This window comes from Triticum aestivum, chromosome 3B (assembly GCF_018294505.1).
Source record: "Triticum aestivum cultivar Chinese Spring chromosome 3B, IWGSC CS RefSeq v2.1, whole genome shotgun sequence".
In the NCBI taxonomy this organism is placed as follows: domain Eukaryota; kingdom Viridiplantae; phylum Streptophyta; class Magnoliopsida; order Poales; family Poaceae; genus Triticum; species Triticum aestivum.
Window position 1 is genome coordinate 21735132 of NC_057801.1, and position 19230 is coordinate 21754361.

The window sequence follows — 19230 nt, forward strand, 5'->3', positions numbered from 1 at the left end:
GGTTAATATAGCAACCTATCACTTAGAAATGTTAGATGCGCCCAAAAAAGTGCCTATCCATCGGCTACATAACTGAAACTTGAGAAATGACGAAGTGTTATGCAACAATACATGTATGCAGATTTATGATGAAAGTAACACAATATATCATAAATCCACGGTGCATTTGTAAGGCTAACACGGCCGGCCGGTCTGGTATAGTAAAATAGTAGATCGTGAAAACAGTGAGATTATCTTTTAGATAAACCACACAACTAACATTTAAAGCATGCCATTCTCTCTGCTCTCCAAACAAAAATACTGCTTTTCTGATGGAAACTAGGAGACAGACATCTGTATCAATGTGCCCGTCATTCCATAGTTTGTACAAAGGTGAATGAACAATCTACTTGTCAAGAATTGTTGCCTCAGTAATCTGCACATTTGCAACCAAGGTTTAGTATTGTGCACTGCAATTTGTAACAGGAAGCCATGTCCTCAAATGAACAATCATAGAACATGATCACACAAGTAAATTTACTGCATAACTGAAGCTTTCTTAACCCAAAGAGTTTGACAATAATAACAGAGTATAGTTCTAGAATGTCCTCAATGTACAAGAGTGGTTACTTGATCTGTCTCAACTGCACAACCTTGTACAACCAATAGCCTAAAGATTGTAAAAGCCTCTTGCCCATATTTCTTTTTCACAAGCGACTCTATCTATAATGCACACATGAAAAGATATGTGCATGTGAACTGTTAGTACGTAAAGGATAGGGGAGTGTCTTTTAACTCAAATAAACTGTGAAACAGTAACACAATCTGGTAGCATGGTACATCCTCATTTCTACATGCTTCAACCATTTTGCATAAATCTACAGAAAAACAGTATCACTGTCATGAGAATCTTACAAAAAGAACTGATGATGTACACCCAAAGGCTGGCAAACTAAATTTGAACATGGACATGTTTATATGATATCCTTCTAGTCGCTTTCTGGTCCCCCTTTTCATAGTTTTTATCCAAAATGAGTGATTGGGTCAATCTGCATTTAGGTCTAGAAAGCGAATTCAGGCATTCTGTGACTGCAGATGGTGATGCGCACAGTACATTTAGAGATTGGAAAGAGTTTTAACTATTCAGCTATTTCGAGATCTAGCTCTACAAATACAGTCAGATATCAAATTTTTCTTGGTTTCGTTTTGCTGTAATTTATTTACCTCCCTCTTCGGAGGAATGAGCGATGTTCACATGTTAGTTCAACAACAACAACAATTGTAGCACCTTCCTTCTCCCTCTCATTTCAACTAGAGAACACCTTTGCTCAAGCCTAAACAACAGCATCGAGTTAACTGAGCCCAAACAGCAGTGATCCCTGACTATCCCTAGATAAGCTTCGGATCGATGGCCACAAAACAGAGTATGGCACAGAGCAGAGGAGGGAGGCAGAGGTACAAGTTCTCATCGAAGTGCAGGTCGGCAGCCACCGTCGTGCGGCAGAGGTCGCCATCGGAGCAAGTGCCGTGCCGGAGATGCCGCAGAGGTCTGGGTCACCGCATCCAGCCCAACGCGTGCGAGCACATCGTGCTAGAGTACGACATCCAGAAGGCGGAGAGGGCGCGAGGAGGCGCGGTGTGGATGCAGAGGAGCCGCCGGAGACTCGCTGGCGTTGGACACAATGCTGCAGCCGAAACCCTAGCCATGGCTAAGAGTAGTAGGCGAGCGCTGGACACCGGAAGCGCCAGATCCAGCCGGACTAGAGGACGGAGGTGCTAGAGAACAGATCGTGAGTGTGCTGCGTTGGTCACGGCGCGAGGTGTCGGATGAGAGAGAGAGATGCGTTGCAAGATGGATGGATGGGTGGGGGATGCAGTGGATCTGGTAGTTGCCGGAGCTGCGAGGTTAGTGGAGGGGAGGGGGAGGGCCGTCGGTGAGGTGTGGGAGGAGGCAGGCGCTGAGACGGTGGGTGGCGGCTATGTGTGGACAGGGGGCTGCGGAGGAGGGAGAGAGAGGAGGGGCTGGGAAGGGTTTAGGGTTAGCATTTTATATGGGGATGGATAGGTGGGCTTTAGCGGGCTTTGGGCGGGCTTGCGGATTGTACCAGTTAGTCCATGACAGTTTTCGATACTGTCATCCGAAATCCGTCATGGATTAACAAGTTTCTTGTAGTGGACCATGGCGTCTGGGTGTGCATCAGACACATCAACCAGGTGTCTGGTAACCAGCGTGACCAAAACGAGCCAGACGCCACTGTCCTTGGCGTCTGGGTGTGCACAAACTGCAAAAAATGCTCTCTGGATAGGGACCCAGACGCCATGGACCTTGGCGTCTGGGTGTGCATCAGACACATCAGACAAGTGTCTGGTCACCTGCGTGACCAAAACAAGCCAGACGCCACGGTCCTTGGCGTCTGGGTGTGCACATTAGCAAACTGCAAAAAATGCTCTCTGGATAGGGACCCAGACGCCATGGACCTTGGCGTCTGGGTTTGCATCAGACACATCAGCCAAAACCAGACGCCAGGGTCTGTGGCGTCTGGCCCTGACTGTTAATAGTTTTCGCACACACTTATGTCTTTTGTTAATGTTTTTGCTAGTCTCAACCAAAAATATGAACAAAGCATACTAGTCTCGAATGACAAACATAGTTTGCACATAATCTCAAATAGTCTCGAATTACAAGTTCATCACACACGATGTCTCGAATGACATAAGTAGTTCATGACCACGCAAGGTCTCGAATGACAAGTTCATCACACACAAAATCTCGAAAGTCCATCATCGATGTCGGTGCCTTTTCACGTGCCTTGTCCTCCTCATGTGCATCGTCCTCCTCTTGTGCATCGCGAGCCCTTGCAAGTTTTCTTGCCCTCTCTTCTTGACGAGCCTCCTTCTCTTTGTGTGCCCTCTCTTCCTCACGCTTCTTGCACTCACGAGCCTCCTTCTCACGACGCTCCCGCTCCAATCCCCGTGCATAGGACTCCTCGAACAGGCGCTGCCTCCGTAAGCAATCTCGACGTTGGTCCTCTTGGACATCTTTTGGTACCTCGTGATCTATCCAAGTGAAGTACTTGCAAAGTGGAGGAGGGGACTACATATAAATCATGTTTGTGTTAGAAATAAAATGACAAACATATTTACATTTTTGTATGTATACCTAACATACCGGTGGTATGTCATATGCGTTAGTTGGCCTTCGACGATCATGTGCATAGTTTGGACACACGAAAAACCTTCTACCTTCTGTCCATGACTTCTTGCGGTCAGTGGACACCTTCAACTTGCAAACATCACCACACCAACATGGTGGTGTGGGCACATCCTTCTCCTTCTCCTTGTCCAACCTGGCCTCCATCCACGTCTTCGGCATGTCCTCTTGGTCCGCGCACGCCGTCCTCGTCCTGGAACCGAATGAAGCCATGCCTACAAAAAGAACAATTCTTAGCACAAGTCACAAAGAGAGTAAATGTGTAAATACAGTAAATCAATAAATGCTAGGAATTGTACGAACAAACAATATACCATTATTATTAGATCAACCATCTGGATTAAGCAAAAAACCGAAGGCTGGTCCATTATCAACCATTCTTCTACGACCACAACCACCTGTAGCACTTGTGCTTCCTTTACGACCACCACCACCTCTAGCACTTGTGCTTGCTCGACCACCACCTCTAGAACTTGTGCTTGCTCGACCACCACCTCTAGCACTTGTGCTTGCTCGACCACCACCTCTAGCACTTGTGCTTGCTCGACCACCACCTCTAGCACTTGTACTCCCTCTATGAGCACTAGCACCTATAGCACTTGCGCTCCCTCTACGACCACCACCACCACCTCTGTCACTTGTGCTTCCTCGACCACCACCACCGTCACCTCTTCCAACTCGTTCACCATCGGTGCCACCTCCACGACTTGTTTTCCTTTTCTTGGTTTTCCTTTTCTTGCATGTCCGCTCATTGTGTCGCCCTTCATCGCACACCCCACAGTTGATAGTGTCAGGAGCCTCCATGAAATGACCGCTACCAAATTGTTTCATGCTAGTGTATCCAGCCAGGTTATCCATATCACCCCTGAACCTCTTAGTTCTCCTTCTACCCTTGGTCTCCACCTTCAGAAGAGGGTCTGGCTTAATATGAGGGCCATGGTACTCAGGCCACTGTGATTGGTCCAAGAAAGGGTGAAATCTTGGCGCCCATGTCAACCTAGTAGCTTCCACATGGAACTCTTGCATCCGCACGGTTTTTCCATCACAAACATGTATGTTTCTCGCCTTCGCCGCCGTTATCAAATGCAAGCATGGCCAATGATACTTACTAGGCCTCTCGCACTAGCACCACCGAGTCTTCAGACGCACCTCAAATGCAGCACTACCATATTGAAAACCGTCTCGTGTTGTGCCACCTGGCTCATCAATTTGATAGATCATTTCAATTCTGTTGAATATGATAACTTGTTGCCATGAAGACTTGCTTGCTTGTAACTGCAACCATTCATCAACCTTTTCCGGATAATCCTTTTTTCACCTATCCATTTTGCAGTCTCTTCAGAATGCCTTTGAAAGTACTCATTAAGCTTGAAGAAGGTGTACTCCACTATTGCAGTCACCGGCAATGCACGAGCACCCTTCAGCACATTGTTGAAACATTCTACTAGATTGCTCGTCATGTCGCCATATCGCCTACCACCATCGTCATCAGCGCGTGCCCACTTGTGCTTCTCGCTTAAATTCCTAGTTAAGAACTCATTTCCCCCTTCGTTCACCGCTACAAAGAGTTTGTTGTACCGAGCATCAAAATCATCGGTGGTGAAGGCCACACATACATGGATAAGGTCTTTGCTGAGCTCCTTGCTCTTACATGCCCGGTAAAAGTTGGCCACGAAATGCCTCATGCACCATCTATGGTGAAGCTTTGGAAATCCTGGAATAACAATGTCCATTGCCTTGAGTATGCCATGGTGCCGGTCTGATATGATGCATACCTCCCTAGCCCCAATCACATTATGCCTAACATGACCCATGATCAACTCCTAGTTGTCTTGGTGCTCGGAAGGCACCAAAGCAAATGCAACCAGACAAGACCGGACGACAATGCTGAAACGCCTCCACACATTGTCCATAACTCCAGAAGGCACGGTGGAACACTCCCTCGTGATCCTCGACCACATGAAACATGCCCGGGTTCTTATGTGCAATCACGCCCAACAACCTCGGGAGCTGGTTGTATGCTTCTTCATAACCACCATACAACATCCTAATAGCATTTGCCTTTGCCTTCCATGCTTTCCCATACTTGACTTCATAACCAAATTGGTTTTTCACCGTCCGCATGAGAAACATCACTTTCACAGTGGAATCAAAGCCTATGTCTTTCATCCATTTGTATCCGAGATACTCAGATGTGAGTTGACGGTGTGTCGTTCGAAGTCGTTTAGATGGCGGTTTGCACCTATGAGTGGCAACACAACTTCTTAACACCCATTCTTCGGTCTCTTTAAGCTTTCTTGCACGAACCTTCCATGGGCATCGTTCTTGCTCACACTTCACGGTGTAACGCAACTTCATGTCGGAGTGCTCAACATAAATTGGCCTATGGTTCCGAATGGCATAGTCGGCCAACCAAAACTTCAGCATAGGCAAGCTCAGAAACTTCACTCCTTTCTTCAAATAAGCATTCTCGTCCTCATTCTCCACCCTTGGTTCTCCTGGATCCGGGCATGGTGTTGGCTCAATCGTCGCCATTCTCATTCCACCGTCAACAACAGCTTTATGGGCAAGGCTGAGATCTTTAAACAAATGAGTTCTTTTTTCTAAGCCCGTCAACTCAAAGTGGATTTGGTTTTCCTCCTTTGTGAATCCATCCTCGTCCAACTGTTCAACTGGACCCTCGTCATCCGATTCATACGCATATTGATGCCTAAAAGGCAACTCAGGATCCATGTCCTTTTGCGTTATGGCCTCTTGCTCTTCGTCGTCATCATAAGCATCTTCATCCTCTTGAATTACTTCGTCACTAGCAATCACCTCAACTTCATTTGCTTGGCTAGTTGGTGGTTGGCTAGAAGCATTCGGGGCATACAACTCAACCTTATTTGCTTCAATAGATGGTACACGGGGACGTGGTTGGCGATAAGCATTGGGGGCATCAACCACAACCCTATGCTCAACAAGTGGCACCATTGTCCTCTCGCTCATGTCATCCATTGGGGAAGAGACATGCAGGTTCAAATCAAGTGTAAACCGAGCAGATTCAACCTTGGTGGCAAACAATTCAAGTGACTTGTCTTTCGATTGGGAAATTTTTTCCTTGTATACATCCCAATGCAAATCCGAGGTGATAGGCATACTTTTGAAGCGAGATTTGGCTCCAACTCCAACATCATACCTTCCTATTAACTTAACATCAATATTGGTGTCCATCCACTTTAAGACTTGTCTCACTTTTGCAACAACATCCTCATAGCTAGGGCTTGTATCAAAAACCAATGGTTCCTCACCCGTGTCGGCATTGTTACTCAAGAATGCCTCCTTGTCCATGTAGTGAACATTAACAAGTCTCTCCATCTAAAAACAACATGAATGCATTTAAGACTTCAATGAGAATTGGTGTTTATCCAAATACATCTCATTATATCCTAATTATATCAACACTAAATTATTGGTGATGTCACACAAGAGTTTCACTAATTAACACACACTAAGCAAAGTTAACCCTAATCACTAACTAACCCTAACCACCAATCTTTCTACTCAACAAGCATATATTCCTAGTACACACCATGCATATCACTATATTATCAAAGTTAACCAAGCCATTCACACTAACATAAGGGAGAAAACATGAACTAGGGTTCCACCAACATGTTAAAAATGCAACCAAAATAACAAGATTTAACCAAAAAAAAGGGTGATTTGAGGGAGATTACCACAAGCTACAAAGTGATGGAAAGATCCACCTAAGGGAAGCACCTTTTGGAGAGGATTTGAGGGGGGAGCTTGAGGGGTGAGAGAGAGTGGGGGGCGCAGCAAATGTTCTTCAAGCTCGGGCTGGATTGGGGAAAGTGTGTGGGGTGGGACCCACACACTCTCCATGTGGGGTCCACTTACCAGGGCTAGACGCCAGGGTCCTTGGCGTCTGGCCCCTTTGCCACGTCAGCAGGTCAACGGGCAGGCGGGCAGTGCGGGCCAGGGGCCAGACGCCAGGGTTTATGACGTCTGCTTCGCAACCCAGACGCCAGGGATGTTGGCGTCACCCAAAGAGGTCAGAATTGATTTTTTTTAAACGAGGTCAAATCATGATTTTATTAGCCACATAAGTCAGAACGGTAATTTTGTCCGCTCAGCGCAGCTGCCATGCATGGCGCCAAAAAAGCATGCATTTGTTGTTGTTGGTGGTAGTGGTGTTGCATGCAGATAGTAGTACGTACTCGCCATTGAAAAAAAGCTACGTACTACATCTACATGGGTCCTGATGATGATTTGACTGCATCAAGGCCGGGACAATCATATCTCATGCAAGGCAAAGCAAAGCAGCAAGCAGTGGATGACACCGAAAGAGACAAGCCACAGTGGCACAGTACATAGCTAGCCAGCCACATAGGAGTGCTAGCTAGGCAGCTAGCTAGGTAGATTGGCTGGCGCCATTGCCCTACGGCGGTGAGGACAAACCCTTCCAACCATGGCGACTGATTTTTCTTTTCGAAATTCCTTCCTTGAGTCGGTCCATGCATGCACAGTGCAGGGCATGGTCGCCTCACAGTGCACGCGGAGCACGTACGTACGACGGGAGGCTCGCTCCGTGACTGTGTATATAAAAATCCATACGCATGTACGCGCCGGCAGAGATGGCATTCATACCGCAGTGTACCGCTCCAGAAATGACCACTCGACGAGAAGCATTATTCAGACCCTCCACTTAATCCTGACCCCCATGCACGCATGCATGCATGCCAATCTGTTAGCAGAAGACAGCAGGATCCTACATGCATGCATGCATGCATACCAGCATGGAATCAGAAACGAAAATATCATCAGTGCATAAATGAGCATAAGCAAGGGCGTTTGATGCAAATCTGAGGAAATATCATCACCTGGAGCTTGAGGTGCAAGCAGGCAAGCAGGAGAGGAGAGGAGAGGAGACACCATGATGGCCCAAGTGAGAACCATGCCATCAGAACGAGAAACACATCGCATCACGTCAAAACCGGGAGATGGGTAGATGGATAGACAGATATCCAAAATCCAACCACGTACTCCAGAAACACTTTTGTAAATCCATCACGTCGACCTGAACACCATGGACACGACGGCAGGAATAAATTCTACCGCTACTTACCTACGTGCCTCGCCTCCGACAGGCTCCACTGTTTGGTCTTTTCAAGTTTCAGCAAGCCCCATCCCGTGCACCACTCGCTTGGCTTGCTTCCTTCCCTCCCTCCCTCTGATAGATCTGCTTGGTCACTCTCACTCCAGCCCTGCACACATTCAAATCAAATTGCTGGGCGACCAAGAAAAAGAAATCCCGTGAAATATTAAAAACGGAGACGCAGAGTGCTCTGGAGCAGCAGCAGACGGATGGAATCTGCAAACCAGCCACGCAATAACTATCTGGAGATCTTTAGCTCGGACTCAGAACGAACGCCAGGGATGGATGAAGCTTCATCAGTTTGTCACCACTACCAACCATCTTATCCTTCAGTAAATACCAGCACTACCAACTTCCAAAATCATCCAGGAAAGACATGTGCTTGCAATAACTAGAGTCTCAAGCTCACCGGCCGTGAGAAGAAGGTTCGTCTTCATCAGTTCAGTTTGTTAACCAACTTGCTTATCACTGGGAGCAAAGGCACGTGCTGCTCAGGCCTCATCAGCCGCCTGATCATCATTACTACGCGTGTCGTGTGTTCATCCAGGCCGTCCATTTCTCATCCAGTTCGACAAGAAAACAGACACAGACCGGGTGAAAAACGTAGGCACTGACAGATTGCTAGCCTTGGTGTGCAGCGGGGCACATGGGACGAAACATAACATATGCACGCACACGTTCACCTCATCCATTTGTTGGTGAGCAAGCACGCACGAGCCAAGAAGATATCCCGGCAGCTCGGCCAACAGAGAGATGCCAAAAGCGCAGCCCTGAAATCCAGCGAAAGAAGCCGGCCACTGTTGGGTGCTGTCGAGGGGCCTACCTACAAGCATTCTCCCCAGCCTTTTGCTCCCCCTCTCCTCACTTTTTTCACCGCCCCGCCACACACACACAGAGGCGGGCGCAGGTGGCGGTAATAAGTAGTAACATCAACGCCATCATAGCACTGTGTGGAGTGCAGTGCAGACAGCCAAACTGTCACCGGGGGCACGGCACGGCGCTGCCCCACGCCTGGCCTGGTCCTTTTTTACCCGTTGGAGGGGGCAGGCCGGCCTGGAGCGGGGATCCGAAATTTAATTACCAGGATCATCAGACGAGTTTGGGCCGCCCACTGCATGCACGCAGCGGCAGCTGTGGCGCCAGTGCTGGAACAGTGCGGTGCAACGCAGCAGCAGCAGCAGTGGAGCGCCATGCTTGCTCCACGGCTCCGGCCACGGCCTCGTGATGCACATGCACCCATGCACCCGCGCCACAGACCATAACTATTTCTTCTAGTACGACTAATCTTGTTGCTGCTGACACGGTTGGCGTTCATTTGTAAGATGCTGAGCAAAAAGAAAAAAGAAAAAAAAACACCTGCCAATGCTTTACCCGGAGAGATGCTTCCCTGAAGTTGTCTTCCGAGGCTGAGAGAGAGGCCATGTTTGCACTTCTGTTCCAATGGGTCTTTCCAAAAATCTCGACAGGAAACCATCGCGCGCATGTTCAGTGCCTACAAAATAAGCCGCGTCTGCCAAAACCATCACAAGCGGGTGAAGATGAAGTAGAATAGTAATGTGGGTCAAGCCAAGGTGAGGTTTCCATAGAGGTAGCACAAGCCCCAACCAGAATTTACACACGTACGTGCGTGCTCCTGCTTGCTAGCCGGACTTGAAGAGCAGCAGATGACCAGTGGCAGCAGCAGCATCCATGAATTCCGGATGCTAGCTAGCTAGCTACACACTACGCCACAGTAGTATCTTCCATAGCGCAGCACGCTAGCGTAGAGCAAGATCTTTGAGCAGCAGCAGCAGCAGCAGCAGCAGACGCTACTGGACTGGAGAGTGCAAACTTGGGAGACGAGCGATAGGTGAGGTGAAGTGATGAAGGCGTCGTCCGTCGTAGCGTCGCTGTTTGCTTTTCTACTCTCCTTGGCCTCCGGCAGTAGTATTAAAAAGTCCACATCACTTGCGCCTGCCTGCTGCCCTCCTCTGCTCCTCCCTGCTTGCTTGTGTGTTCATGCATGCAAAGCTATAGCAGCTCACTCGCTGCGCCCCACACCACAGTGAGGAGCGAGGCCAACTCCACCGCCCCGTCCGTTTGGGGTAAAACCGACAAATCGGGCGGCCCAGCGCGCGGGAGCAAACGGACTTTTATCCGTTTTGTGTCCGCTTTCGACCCATCCGCGGCCCAAGTTTGCGCCGCTTTTGGGGCGAAACGGACAACGCGCGGACGGGCGGGACGAGCGCGCTTGTCCGCCCCTGACCCGCATGTCGGTGAAACAAAGCAACCCCCCCCCCCCCCCGGGGCCCCTTTGGCACCATTCCCCCCAAACCCTCCCACGTCCCGCTCGTCCCAGTGCCTCCCCCGTCCATGGCCGACGCCCAGCCGAACTCCGACGGGCTGGCCGTCGACCCGCCCGGAATGGCCAAAAAGAAGAAGGGCAAGGCGCCAAGGAAGTCGCGGTCGGAGTGCACGCCGGCGGAGATCGCCAAGTTGAACGCGGAATCGGCGAAGAGGAGGAGCCGGAGGGCGATCGCCAAGACCAACATCGCCGCGGCCAAGAGAGCCGCCGAGCGCGCTGCGATTGAGGCCGCGCGACACAAGGCCGAGGTCGAGGAGAAGGAGGCCATTGTCAGCAAAGCGCACGCCCTTCTCATGGCTGGCATTTGTCGTCCACCCGGTTTCTCTGGAGCAAATGAAGCAATACCTAAAGCTTCAAACGAAGAAGCTTGAGATGGAGGAGGCGACCAAGAGAAGGAAGATCGACATGGAGGAGGCGGCCCGGCAGAGACAACTCGACATGGAGGAGGCGGCCCGACAAAGGCAGCTCAACATCGAGGCCGACAACGTCAAGGCCAGGCAAAGACAGCTCGACATCGAGGCCACCAATGCCGCCACCAAAGCGAAGGAGGTGACCCTGGCGATCATGAGCGTGGACTTGTCGAAGATGAGCGAGAAGACGAGGGCCTGGTTCGAGGCCAGGCAGAAAGAGATGCTCGACGCCGACGGCCTGAACTAGGTCGTCCGATCGGCTGTGGCCGTTCTTTTTTGGAGGCTGGCATGGTTGCCGCCCGTCCGCTGGGCCGCTGGCCGTGTGCCGGCGAGAAAAACATTCATTTTGAAGGTCGGCTGTATTGCCGGCCGCTGGCTGTGTTACCGGCGAGGACAACCATACATTTTGGAGGCTGGCTGTGTTGTCGGCCGCTGGCCTATGCCGGCGATGGACGTGTAGGCCGCTAGCTTTGTTGCCGGCGTGCGTGATGAACTGGGGCCGTAGGGCTTAGCATTTGAAACGTTTCTCTTTTTTTAAAATAGACGCGGACAGGATGGGGTAAAGGATGCGGCCGCGCGCTGGGCGCACGGCCACCGCATCCCAGAACAGGCCCGGACACGACCCTATCCCCGGCCCAGACGAACAGAATCCGGACAAAACGGACGTCCGTTTGAGGTCGCGCGGTGGAGTTGGCCTGAAGGACAGCGAGGAGGAACTGGCAAGCAAGCTGTGTTGCCACTCGCTACTGTTGCGATTTGCTCGAAATAAATTTGCTGCCACTGTTGCGAGGCCGACATGTGGGCCCACGTTAGTGATCCGTCGACCTGGTACAATCGTGGTTATTTTCTGCGGTAATGTTGAAAAATCCGAGTGTTAAGATGCCAGATTTTTTAACCATGGCAAATCGTACGTTTTTCATGTCAATTATGATTGTCGCGACGATGACAATACATGCCAAGGATTTGCCATGCTTACTGAAGTCAGTTGCTTGACGCCAATGACACAAAAGACGGCACATTCCGCGTTAAGGCTATTTTTCCCATTAAATCCCTAGTGGGTTAGTTTGAGAAAGGACAATGGTGTTTTTTCACATTTACATATAAATATAACAGTAACTTCTAATTTCCTTATGATATTGTGCGTTTTACTGTGTTGGAATCGCACCCTAGCAGTACTAGAAGGCATCAAGGCTATGTGGTGTGGGCCTTTGTGCTCTGAAAGTGTAGTTGCTCACCAACTTAACCAGATACTAGAAGAGTTCTATATGAATAAAAAAAGTGAGAACTTTATGGTACCATGAATCTGCTTTCTCCATCCACAACAAAAGAGAATGGATGATGATAACTACTCCCTCTGTTTCAGTTTACAAGTCCTGCGTGTATATCTAGGTTGCCAATTTTATCACCGTAATATAAACTACATAACACAAAAATTATACCGTTTGAAAATAAAACATTTGATATTTATAATGTTTTTTTTGGTAATATATGACTTATGTTATTTTGGTCAAATTGACGATTTAGGGATATGTGCACGCCTTATAAACTGAGAGAGAGGGAGTACACATTATTACTAGCTAATTAAACTGGCCCGGACCAATTAGGTTTATACCAACCAACCCTGCCTCAAGCACACTGTAAAGTGCCACCCTAAGCATAGCAAGTCCACTAACACCGTACTGTAATCAAACAATTTATCCACCGAGGGCTTGGCACACGGCCAGCCAGCCAGCCAGCCACCACCCCAGACCCAGCTAGCAGCAGACCATCAAGGTGGCAACATGCCGGGCCTGCAACATGTCGTTCACCAGCCCACAGGTCAGTCAGCTGCTACTATTGTACTCCCTCCGTTCCGAATTACTTGTCTTAGATTTGTGTAGATACAGATGTATCTAGCACTAAAATGAGTCTAGATACATCCGTATCTAAACAAATTCAAGACAAGTAATTGGGAACAGAGGGAGTACTCCATATACATGTGCACAACACAGCACACCCACGTACGGTCACCAGTGCACTGGACCGTGGCGCCCCTCACAATTTTATCATGGTACAACCCATAGTTTTTCCTTTTTCTCTGGCAGTTCCAAACTCCAAAGCCCATCCCCCACCCGGCCAGTCTCTCCAGACAGCCTCCTGGAGAGACTACAAAGAAGAGATATTTTTTCACCACACCACACCACACCACACCATCCTAACGAGAGAGCGTGTGTGTAATAACCGTGCATGTACCGTGTGGTACAAACCTTGCAATTTACTATCAAATTTTACCGGAGTGGTGGGGGCGGCAGGGCAGACAGGGTGAAGGAGGAGGATGGCCCTCGCCCATGTGGGAGGGTCAGTGAGATTATAAGAAGAGTGGGGAGGAAGAAGGGAAGGCCGGAGGAGTAGAAGTTAGAACCGAACGACACATTCTTAAATGCAGGCAAGGAGGGGTGGCTTCTTCTCCTCCTCCTCCTCCTGCAACGGTACAAGAGCCAGCGCCAGCACCATCACTTCCCCACTCCTCCACTAGCCACTGCCCCTCCCTCCCTCACCCCCCACACACGCTCTCTTCCTCCATCCACCCCTCCCTCCATTCTCCCAAAGAAAGCTTGCAAACAGTGGTGGCTCTGCAGAGATGACCAAAGATGAGGACTTCAAGCTGGTCAAGATCCAGGTACCTCACTCTCTCCATCCATCCCTCCCCTGGCACCCTCTGTTTCTGTTTCTTTCCATCTTTCTCTGTAGTGTGGTGTGTGGATTTGTGGGGAGCTCATCAACTGTTCTTGGTGCTTGAGGGAGGGAGCTCATAAACTGTTCTTGTTTCTTGGGGCTCTGCTTTGCTCGCCTCCTGCAGACCCATGTCCTGAGGGTGAACATACACTGCGACGGCTGCAAGCACAAGGTCAAGAAGCTGCTCCAGAGGATCGAAGGTACACACACACACACGCCCAGCCACTGTCCATCACCTTCCAAATTTCCAATCCAATCCAATCCTCCATGTCCTTTCTGTTGGTTCCTTCTTGCACATGCGCCATTCTAGCGGTCTAAGCTGCTGCTGGTGCTACTTGCTCCTGCTGCTGTTGTTGTTATAAATGTAAATGTAAGCATCTCCTCTGCCCTGTTAATAAAGGCCTGAGGCTTTGCTCCTTGCCTGCCCGCTTGCATCTGGCCTGAAAGCGCCCCCACGAGTCTTGCCAAATGCGCTTACACGACAAGAAATCCCTGCTTTTCATGCGGTCAGGGCCATGCTAATTAAATGCCCAGAGACCAAATTGATGTAGTAACTAAATTAGTTATGGATGTTGTGAGTAAATCCTGAGGTAATTTGCTAGTTAGTGGATAACAGGTCCAAAACTCACCCCATGTGTATGTAATGGCTGAGGTGATTGCTGTGCCGAATCTCACAAACGGCTGATAGGAAATGACACACACAGGATGGATGGATGGGTGGGTGGATGGATGAACCCCACCCAGACTCACTGCACAAACCTACACATTCTTGTGATGCTTAATTGGTGGTGAACAGTAGTACTTTGCACAGTAATTTTTACCGTGGCTCACGAGCAAGTTGTGAACTCTCCTCTCTGATTTCTGTTCATTGCAGGCGTCTACTCGGTGGCCATCGATGTGGACAACCACAAGGTCACGGTGACCGGCAGCGTGGACTCTGAGACGCTGATCCGGAAGCTCACCAGAGGGGGCAAGCACGCAGAGCTGTGGTCGCACCAGAAGGGCGGCAACGGCGGCAACAACAACAACCAGGGCCACAAGGGCGGCGGCGGCGGCGGCAACAACAACCAGCAGAAGCAGCAGCAGCAGCAGCAGCAGCAGAAGCAGGCTGCGAATGTGAGCAAGGATGGCGGCGGCAAGGGCAATGGCGGGCAGAAGGAGCAGGGCAAGCTTGGTGGTGGTGGAGTTGGGAGCCTCATGCAGGGCCTCAAGGCCTTCAAGAGCCAGCACAGCAAGCACCAGCTCCCTGAGCTGAGCTCGGACGACGACGACGACGATATGTATGATGATGAGGATGATGAGGAGGATGATGAGTTTGACGATGAGTACGAGGACGACCTCCGCTTCCTCGGGGACAAGATGAGCCAGCTCGGCATCCTCAGGCAGCGTGCCGAGGCTGCGGCGGCGATCAACGCCAAGAACAAGAACGCCGCCAATGTCGGCGGCAAGAAAGGCGCCCCGGCAGGGAACAACCACCATCAGAGCAACCAGAACCAGAAGATGAACATGGGCGCGGCGGCGGGGAATGCCAAGATGGGGAATGGCGCTCCGAAGAACACTGGCGGCATCGGCGGCCTGATGGGCCTGAACCATGGCGGCCTGGGGGCGGCCGGTGCTGCCCCTGGCATACAGGGCTACACAGGCGGCGGCGGCTTCAGCCACCCGTCCTCCTATGGCGCCGCCGGCTACGGAGGGCTCCAGCAGCAGCAGCAGCAGCAGCAGAACGGCAACCTGATGGCGAGCATGCAGGGGTACCACAACAACCCGGCGGCGGCCGCGGCGATGATGAACAACCTGAGGGGCAACATGATGATGCACCAGCCGCAGGCGCAGCCGCAGATGATGTACCACCGGTCTCCCCAGATCAGCCCTTACACCGCCTACTACAACCCATACAGCTACTACTACCAGCAGCCCGGCGGCGGCGGCGGCGGCTCCTCCGCCTACCACCCCGGCGCCGGCACCGGCGACGTCGAGACCATGTTCAGCGACGAGAACACCAAGGGCTGTGCCATCATGTAGTAGGATTGTAGTTAGCGGTGTCAAGAGTCACAATGTAGAGGATGATGGGCTTGGTGATGCAGTCGTACTACTTTTTTACTAGTATTTTGCTGCCTTTATGTTTTTTCTCCTGTATCAAGAATGAATGAATCATGGGTGTTGACTTGGGATGATGTGCTGTTTGAAACTGAATGAAAGCAGTGGTGCCACTGTGTGTAGAGAAATTAGTATTATCTTTGACTGCCTTGTGCTTTGGCCCTGCCCTCTGAAGCCATGACCAAGCTGTTTATTTAGTGTAATTACCTTTGCTGTGCTGAGTACTTGTCAGTACTGGGGTGCTGTATCGCTGGCAGAAATTGTCCCACACACCGTCCTAAGGATGATCATCATCATGGCACATGAGTGAAGCCGGTGAGCATGCCATGTGAACAGAAAATAAACATTAACATGTAGTAGTAGTAGTAGTAAATTAAGTACAGAGGACAGAGGACTGGACTGGGCAAATTTCAAGCCATGACGCCGTACCTTTATAGTACTATAAACAATTTCCCAGGGCAGTGTTCTGGGTGGCGAAATACTGTCGAGAGAACAGGAGAGCAGTTGATTCCAAGAACCAAGAGGAAGTTGCACACCTGCAACACTGAAGAGCTCACCCAGTTCAGCAACGATTTGTAAGGGAGGAGGACTCCATTGGGGGCTTGAGAAAAAGCTGTGACCTGCTAAAAACCAAAGGCGGCCAATTATGATAGAATTCCATTCATGATGAAAGTTTATGCTGGAAAAGGTGGTTGAAAATGAATGCGGGCATGATTGTAATGTGGCTCCCTTCATGAGCACATTGGTCCCTGACCAAAAATGAATTCTGATCTCCTCAAAGATTTTGCCAGACTATATAGTACAGGGTTCATAATGGCCATCTCCCACCAATACGCGAAATGAAGATCGGTGTTCAGAAAAAGCAAATATGAGGTGGTATACAGTCTTATCTGTTTTTCGAGCAGTTAGCGAACTGTGTTCTTTTTGAAGTAGCGCACAGAACGCAGTTGAGTGGCCTTTGTAAGAATGTATTAGGGTTCTGGGGAAGGGAAATTGCTCTGTGGAGAGACTTGTTTAATCCTCGGTCTCTGGGTTAAACTGGACGTGATGGTGATTATGATATCGCAAGCACTTACACGGGCGTGCAGCGAACACCCCTAACAGCAGAGATGGTCAACTCAACGCGAGATCCAGAGGGGAAGAATAGACAAATTGTCAAGTGCAGAGCTACCTGCAGCCTGCAGGGGAAGAAATTCCATGAATCGCAGTTGGTGCAAGGATAAAACCTACTAGCAATAGTAGCAACTGTAAGGCAAAAGAACTAGACGAGGAGAAATCCCATGAACTGCAGTTGCTGATGAAGCAGCAGGGGGTAAAGACATTTCAAATTTGAACTACAACCATGACACTTATTTCGGATCGGAGGGAGTATAATTTATCTGAAAATATGTACACTAACAAGGCCACTGATCCCCACGAACAAGTTAATAAATTAATTCCCAGGCCCAGATTCCCATCTCACCAATTTTTTTGTTTTTGTTTTGCGAGTCCCCATCTCACCAAACTGATGGTCCTAAAACCAAAATGGCAGAGGACAAAACCATATGCAGGAACCAAACAAAGCCAAAATCCAGATCACTCACAGCCCCATTTTCCTTTCCATTACAGATGTATAGAAAGCTATGAGCCACTTCCCATATTGGTGCCCAACACACCCGCTTTGAGGGAAAGAAGTTTTTTGCCCGAACAGAAAAAAGATCCGTGAAAGATAGGCGCCACCACTACCACCGTAGTGTACTGCCATGCTGCTGGTGGAGCTGATATAAAGCTTTCTCGTCATTTCAGTCAACATATTCCCTCACGCTCACGCACACACACACATGTTACAGCAGGCCTCTCATCGGCTGCGGCGAGAGGGGCTGGAGCAGGAAAGGGCGGTGGGCAAAAGCTGGAGCTCGGCTGAGCGAGGGCATGGAGAAAGCCCAGCACAGCACAGTGGATGAACTTGAACGCAAAAGACCATCTTTAGCCTTTAGCAGGCAGCTTTGGTGGTGTCATTAGAGTACCAATAGTAGGTTATTCACTTGCTTTTAGTACAAGGGATTATGATGACAGCGGCATGAAAAGGAGTTACCAATGCTGAGGCTTTGGGGCAGCCAGGACTGCAGAGGGGCATGTCTTTTTTGACCCGAGGTTGCCCCCAGCACAGTGAACTGGTGCTTGCAGCTACCAAGAAAACTTGGCCCCTGCAACATGGACAAAGGAAGCAAAGAGCCATTGGGGTAAGTGATGGCGTTTCTTTCCTGCTATGCAGCACTCGCCTCTTGAATAGGCATGCTGGAGCTTTGCTTCAGAGCTTTTGATAACTGGGTGGTAGCTGTGCATTTGTCTATTTTCCCCAAAAAGAAAACTAGGTTGAGGAATTTTATTGTGTGCTAGCATTGTAGTGAGGTGGTTGCATTTCTGGAAATTTGCACAGTTTGCTTTGGTGAAGAGGTTAGAGTTTCAATTAATATGACATGAATGAACTAGCTAAGGGACTCAAAAAAATTCCGAGGGAGCTCAGTGAAACTACCTCTAAAAACTAAGAACCAAAACAGAAGCCTTATAACAATAAAATCTTTTCATAAGAAATCCATAAGAAAATCCTAAGTCATGATTGCAGAAGTACTTAACTTATTCAACTGATGAAGGACAACCATCATAAGGAAAGCAATCCTAGTACTAAACCGATTAAACAAACCTCCTTGGTTAAAAGTAATGCGTCTTTTTCTCACCTAAACCCCATAGATGAATCTTCAGTGCATGTTTTGCCTTTTCTTTCTCTTGTAAAAGTGGAAGATAAAACCAGGTTTCTACCCAAAACTAGCCTGAAAGCTTTAGACAAAGGAGCAATAGGCGTGGAGCCAGCTGAGCATAATACCCATCCAGGAAGCTTCAGAACAATGTGCTTTTCAGGCCCTACTAATAGCATTTGAACAGTAACAACAGGCTGAAGAATTTTAAAACTGATTCTACGGTCGTGCTTCCAGATAAGAAGCTTAGCACGCTGAAGCTTATAGTACTGTTTGGGTACAACCAATTAAATATGGAAAGGGCTATAATTGAGGCCAGATGGGTGGATAAAATAAGATTAACTAGGAGGGATGCACGAGCACTTACCTCCATGATTCCACAGGAAGCTTCCTTTCCTTTGATCAATTCCTCTTCCTGAAAGGCGACACTAAACAAATCCAGGTAAACTCTCAGCATGTTACTCGTCGACAACCCCAATAATCTTCCAGATCAAAATAATCCATTTTTTAATAAATTAATTAATCAAACTTTGGCTACTCTGCGACGGTAACTTCTTGTCTTCTCATACCATATTTATGTA

At 49.2% G+C, this 19230-nt stretch overlaps 2 protein-coding genes and 1 long non-coding RNA gene across 3 annotated transcripts; 1 reads left to right on the plus strand and 2 right to left on the minus strand.

Annotated features, from left to right (window-relative positions):
- Window positions 1-385: 385 nt before the first annotated feature.
- On the minus strand, window positions 386-4650 carry LOC123067185 (uncharacterized). Its single transcript, XM_044490096.1, has 6 exons — window positions 4509-4650; window positions 3149-3405; window positions 2777-3073; window positions 786-857; window positions 610-702; window positions 386-415 (listed from the first exon to the last, which is right to left on the minus strand). Exons 1-6 carry the CDS (start codon window positions 4648-4650, stop codon window positions 386-388), a joined length of 891 nt encoding a protein of 296 aa, XP_044346031.1.
- A 2992-nt stretch (window positions 4651-7642) lies between these two features.
- Window positions 7643-16537, minus strand: LOC123068313 (uncharacterized). Its single transcript, XR_006431690.1, has 3 exons — window positions 16122-16537; window positions 8074-8457; window positions 7643-7961 (listed from the first exon to the last, which is right to left on the minus strand). It is a non-coding gene; the product is annotated as an uncharacterized lncRNA (long non-coding RNA).
- LOC123068312 (heavy metal-associated isoprenylated plant protein 32) lies at window positions 13478-15988 on the plus strand. The gene is made up of 3 exons (XM_044490878.1): window positions 13478-13761; window positions 13942-14017; window positions 14692-15988. Exons 1-3 carry the CDS (start codon window positions 13723-13725, stop codon window positions 15837-15839), a joined length of 1263 nt encoding a protein of 420 aa, XP_044346813.1. The 5' UTR covers window positions 13478-13722; the 3' UTR covers window positions 15840-15988.
- Window positions 16538-19230: the final 2693 nt, after the last annotated feature.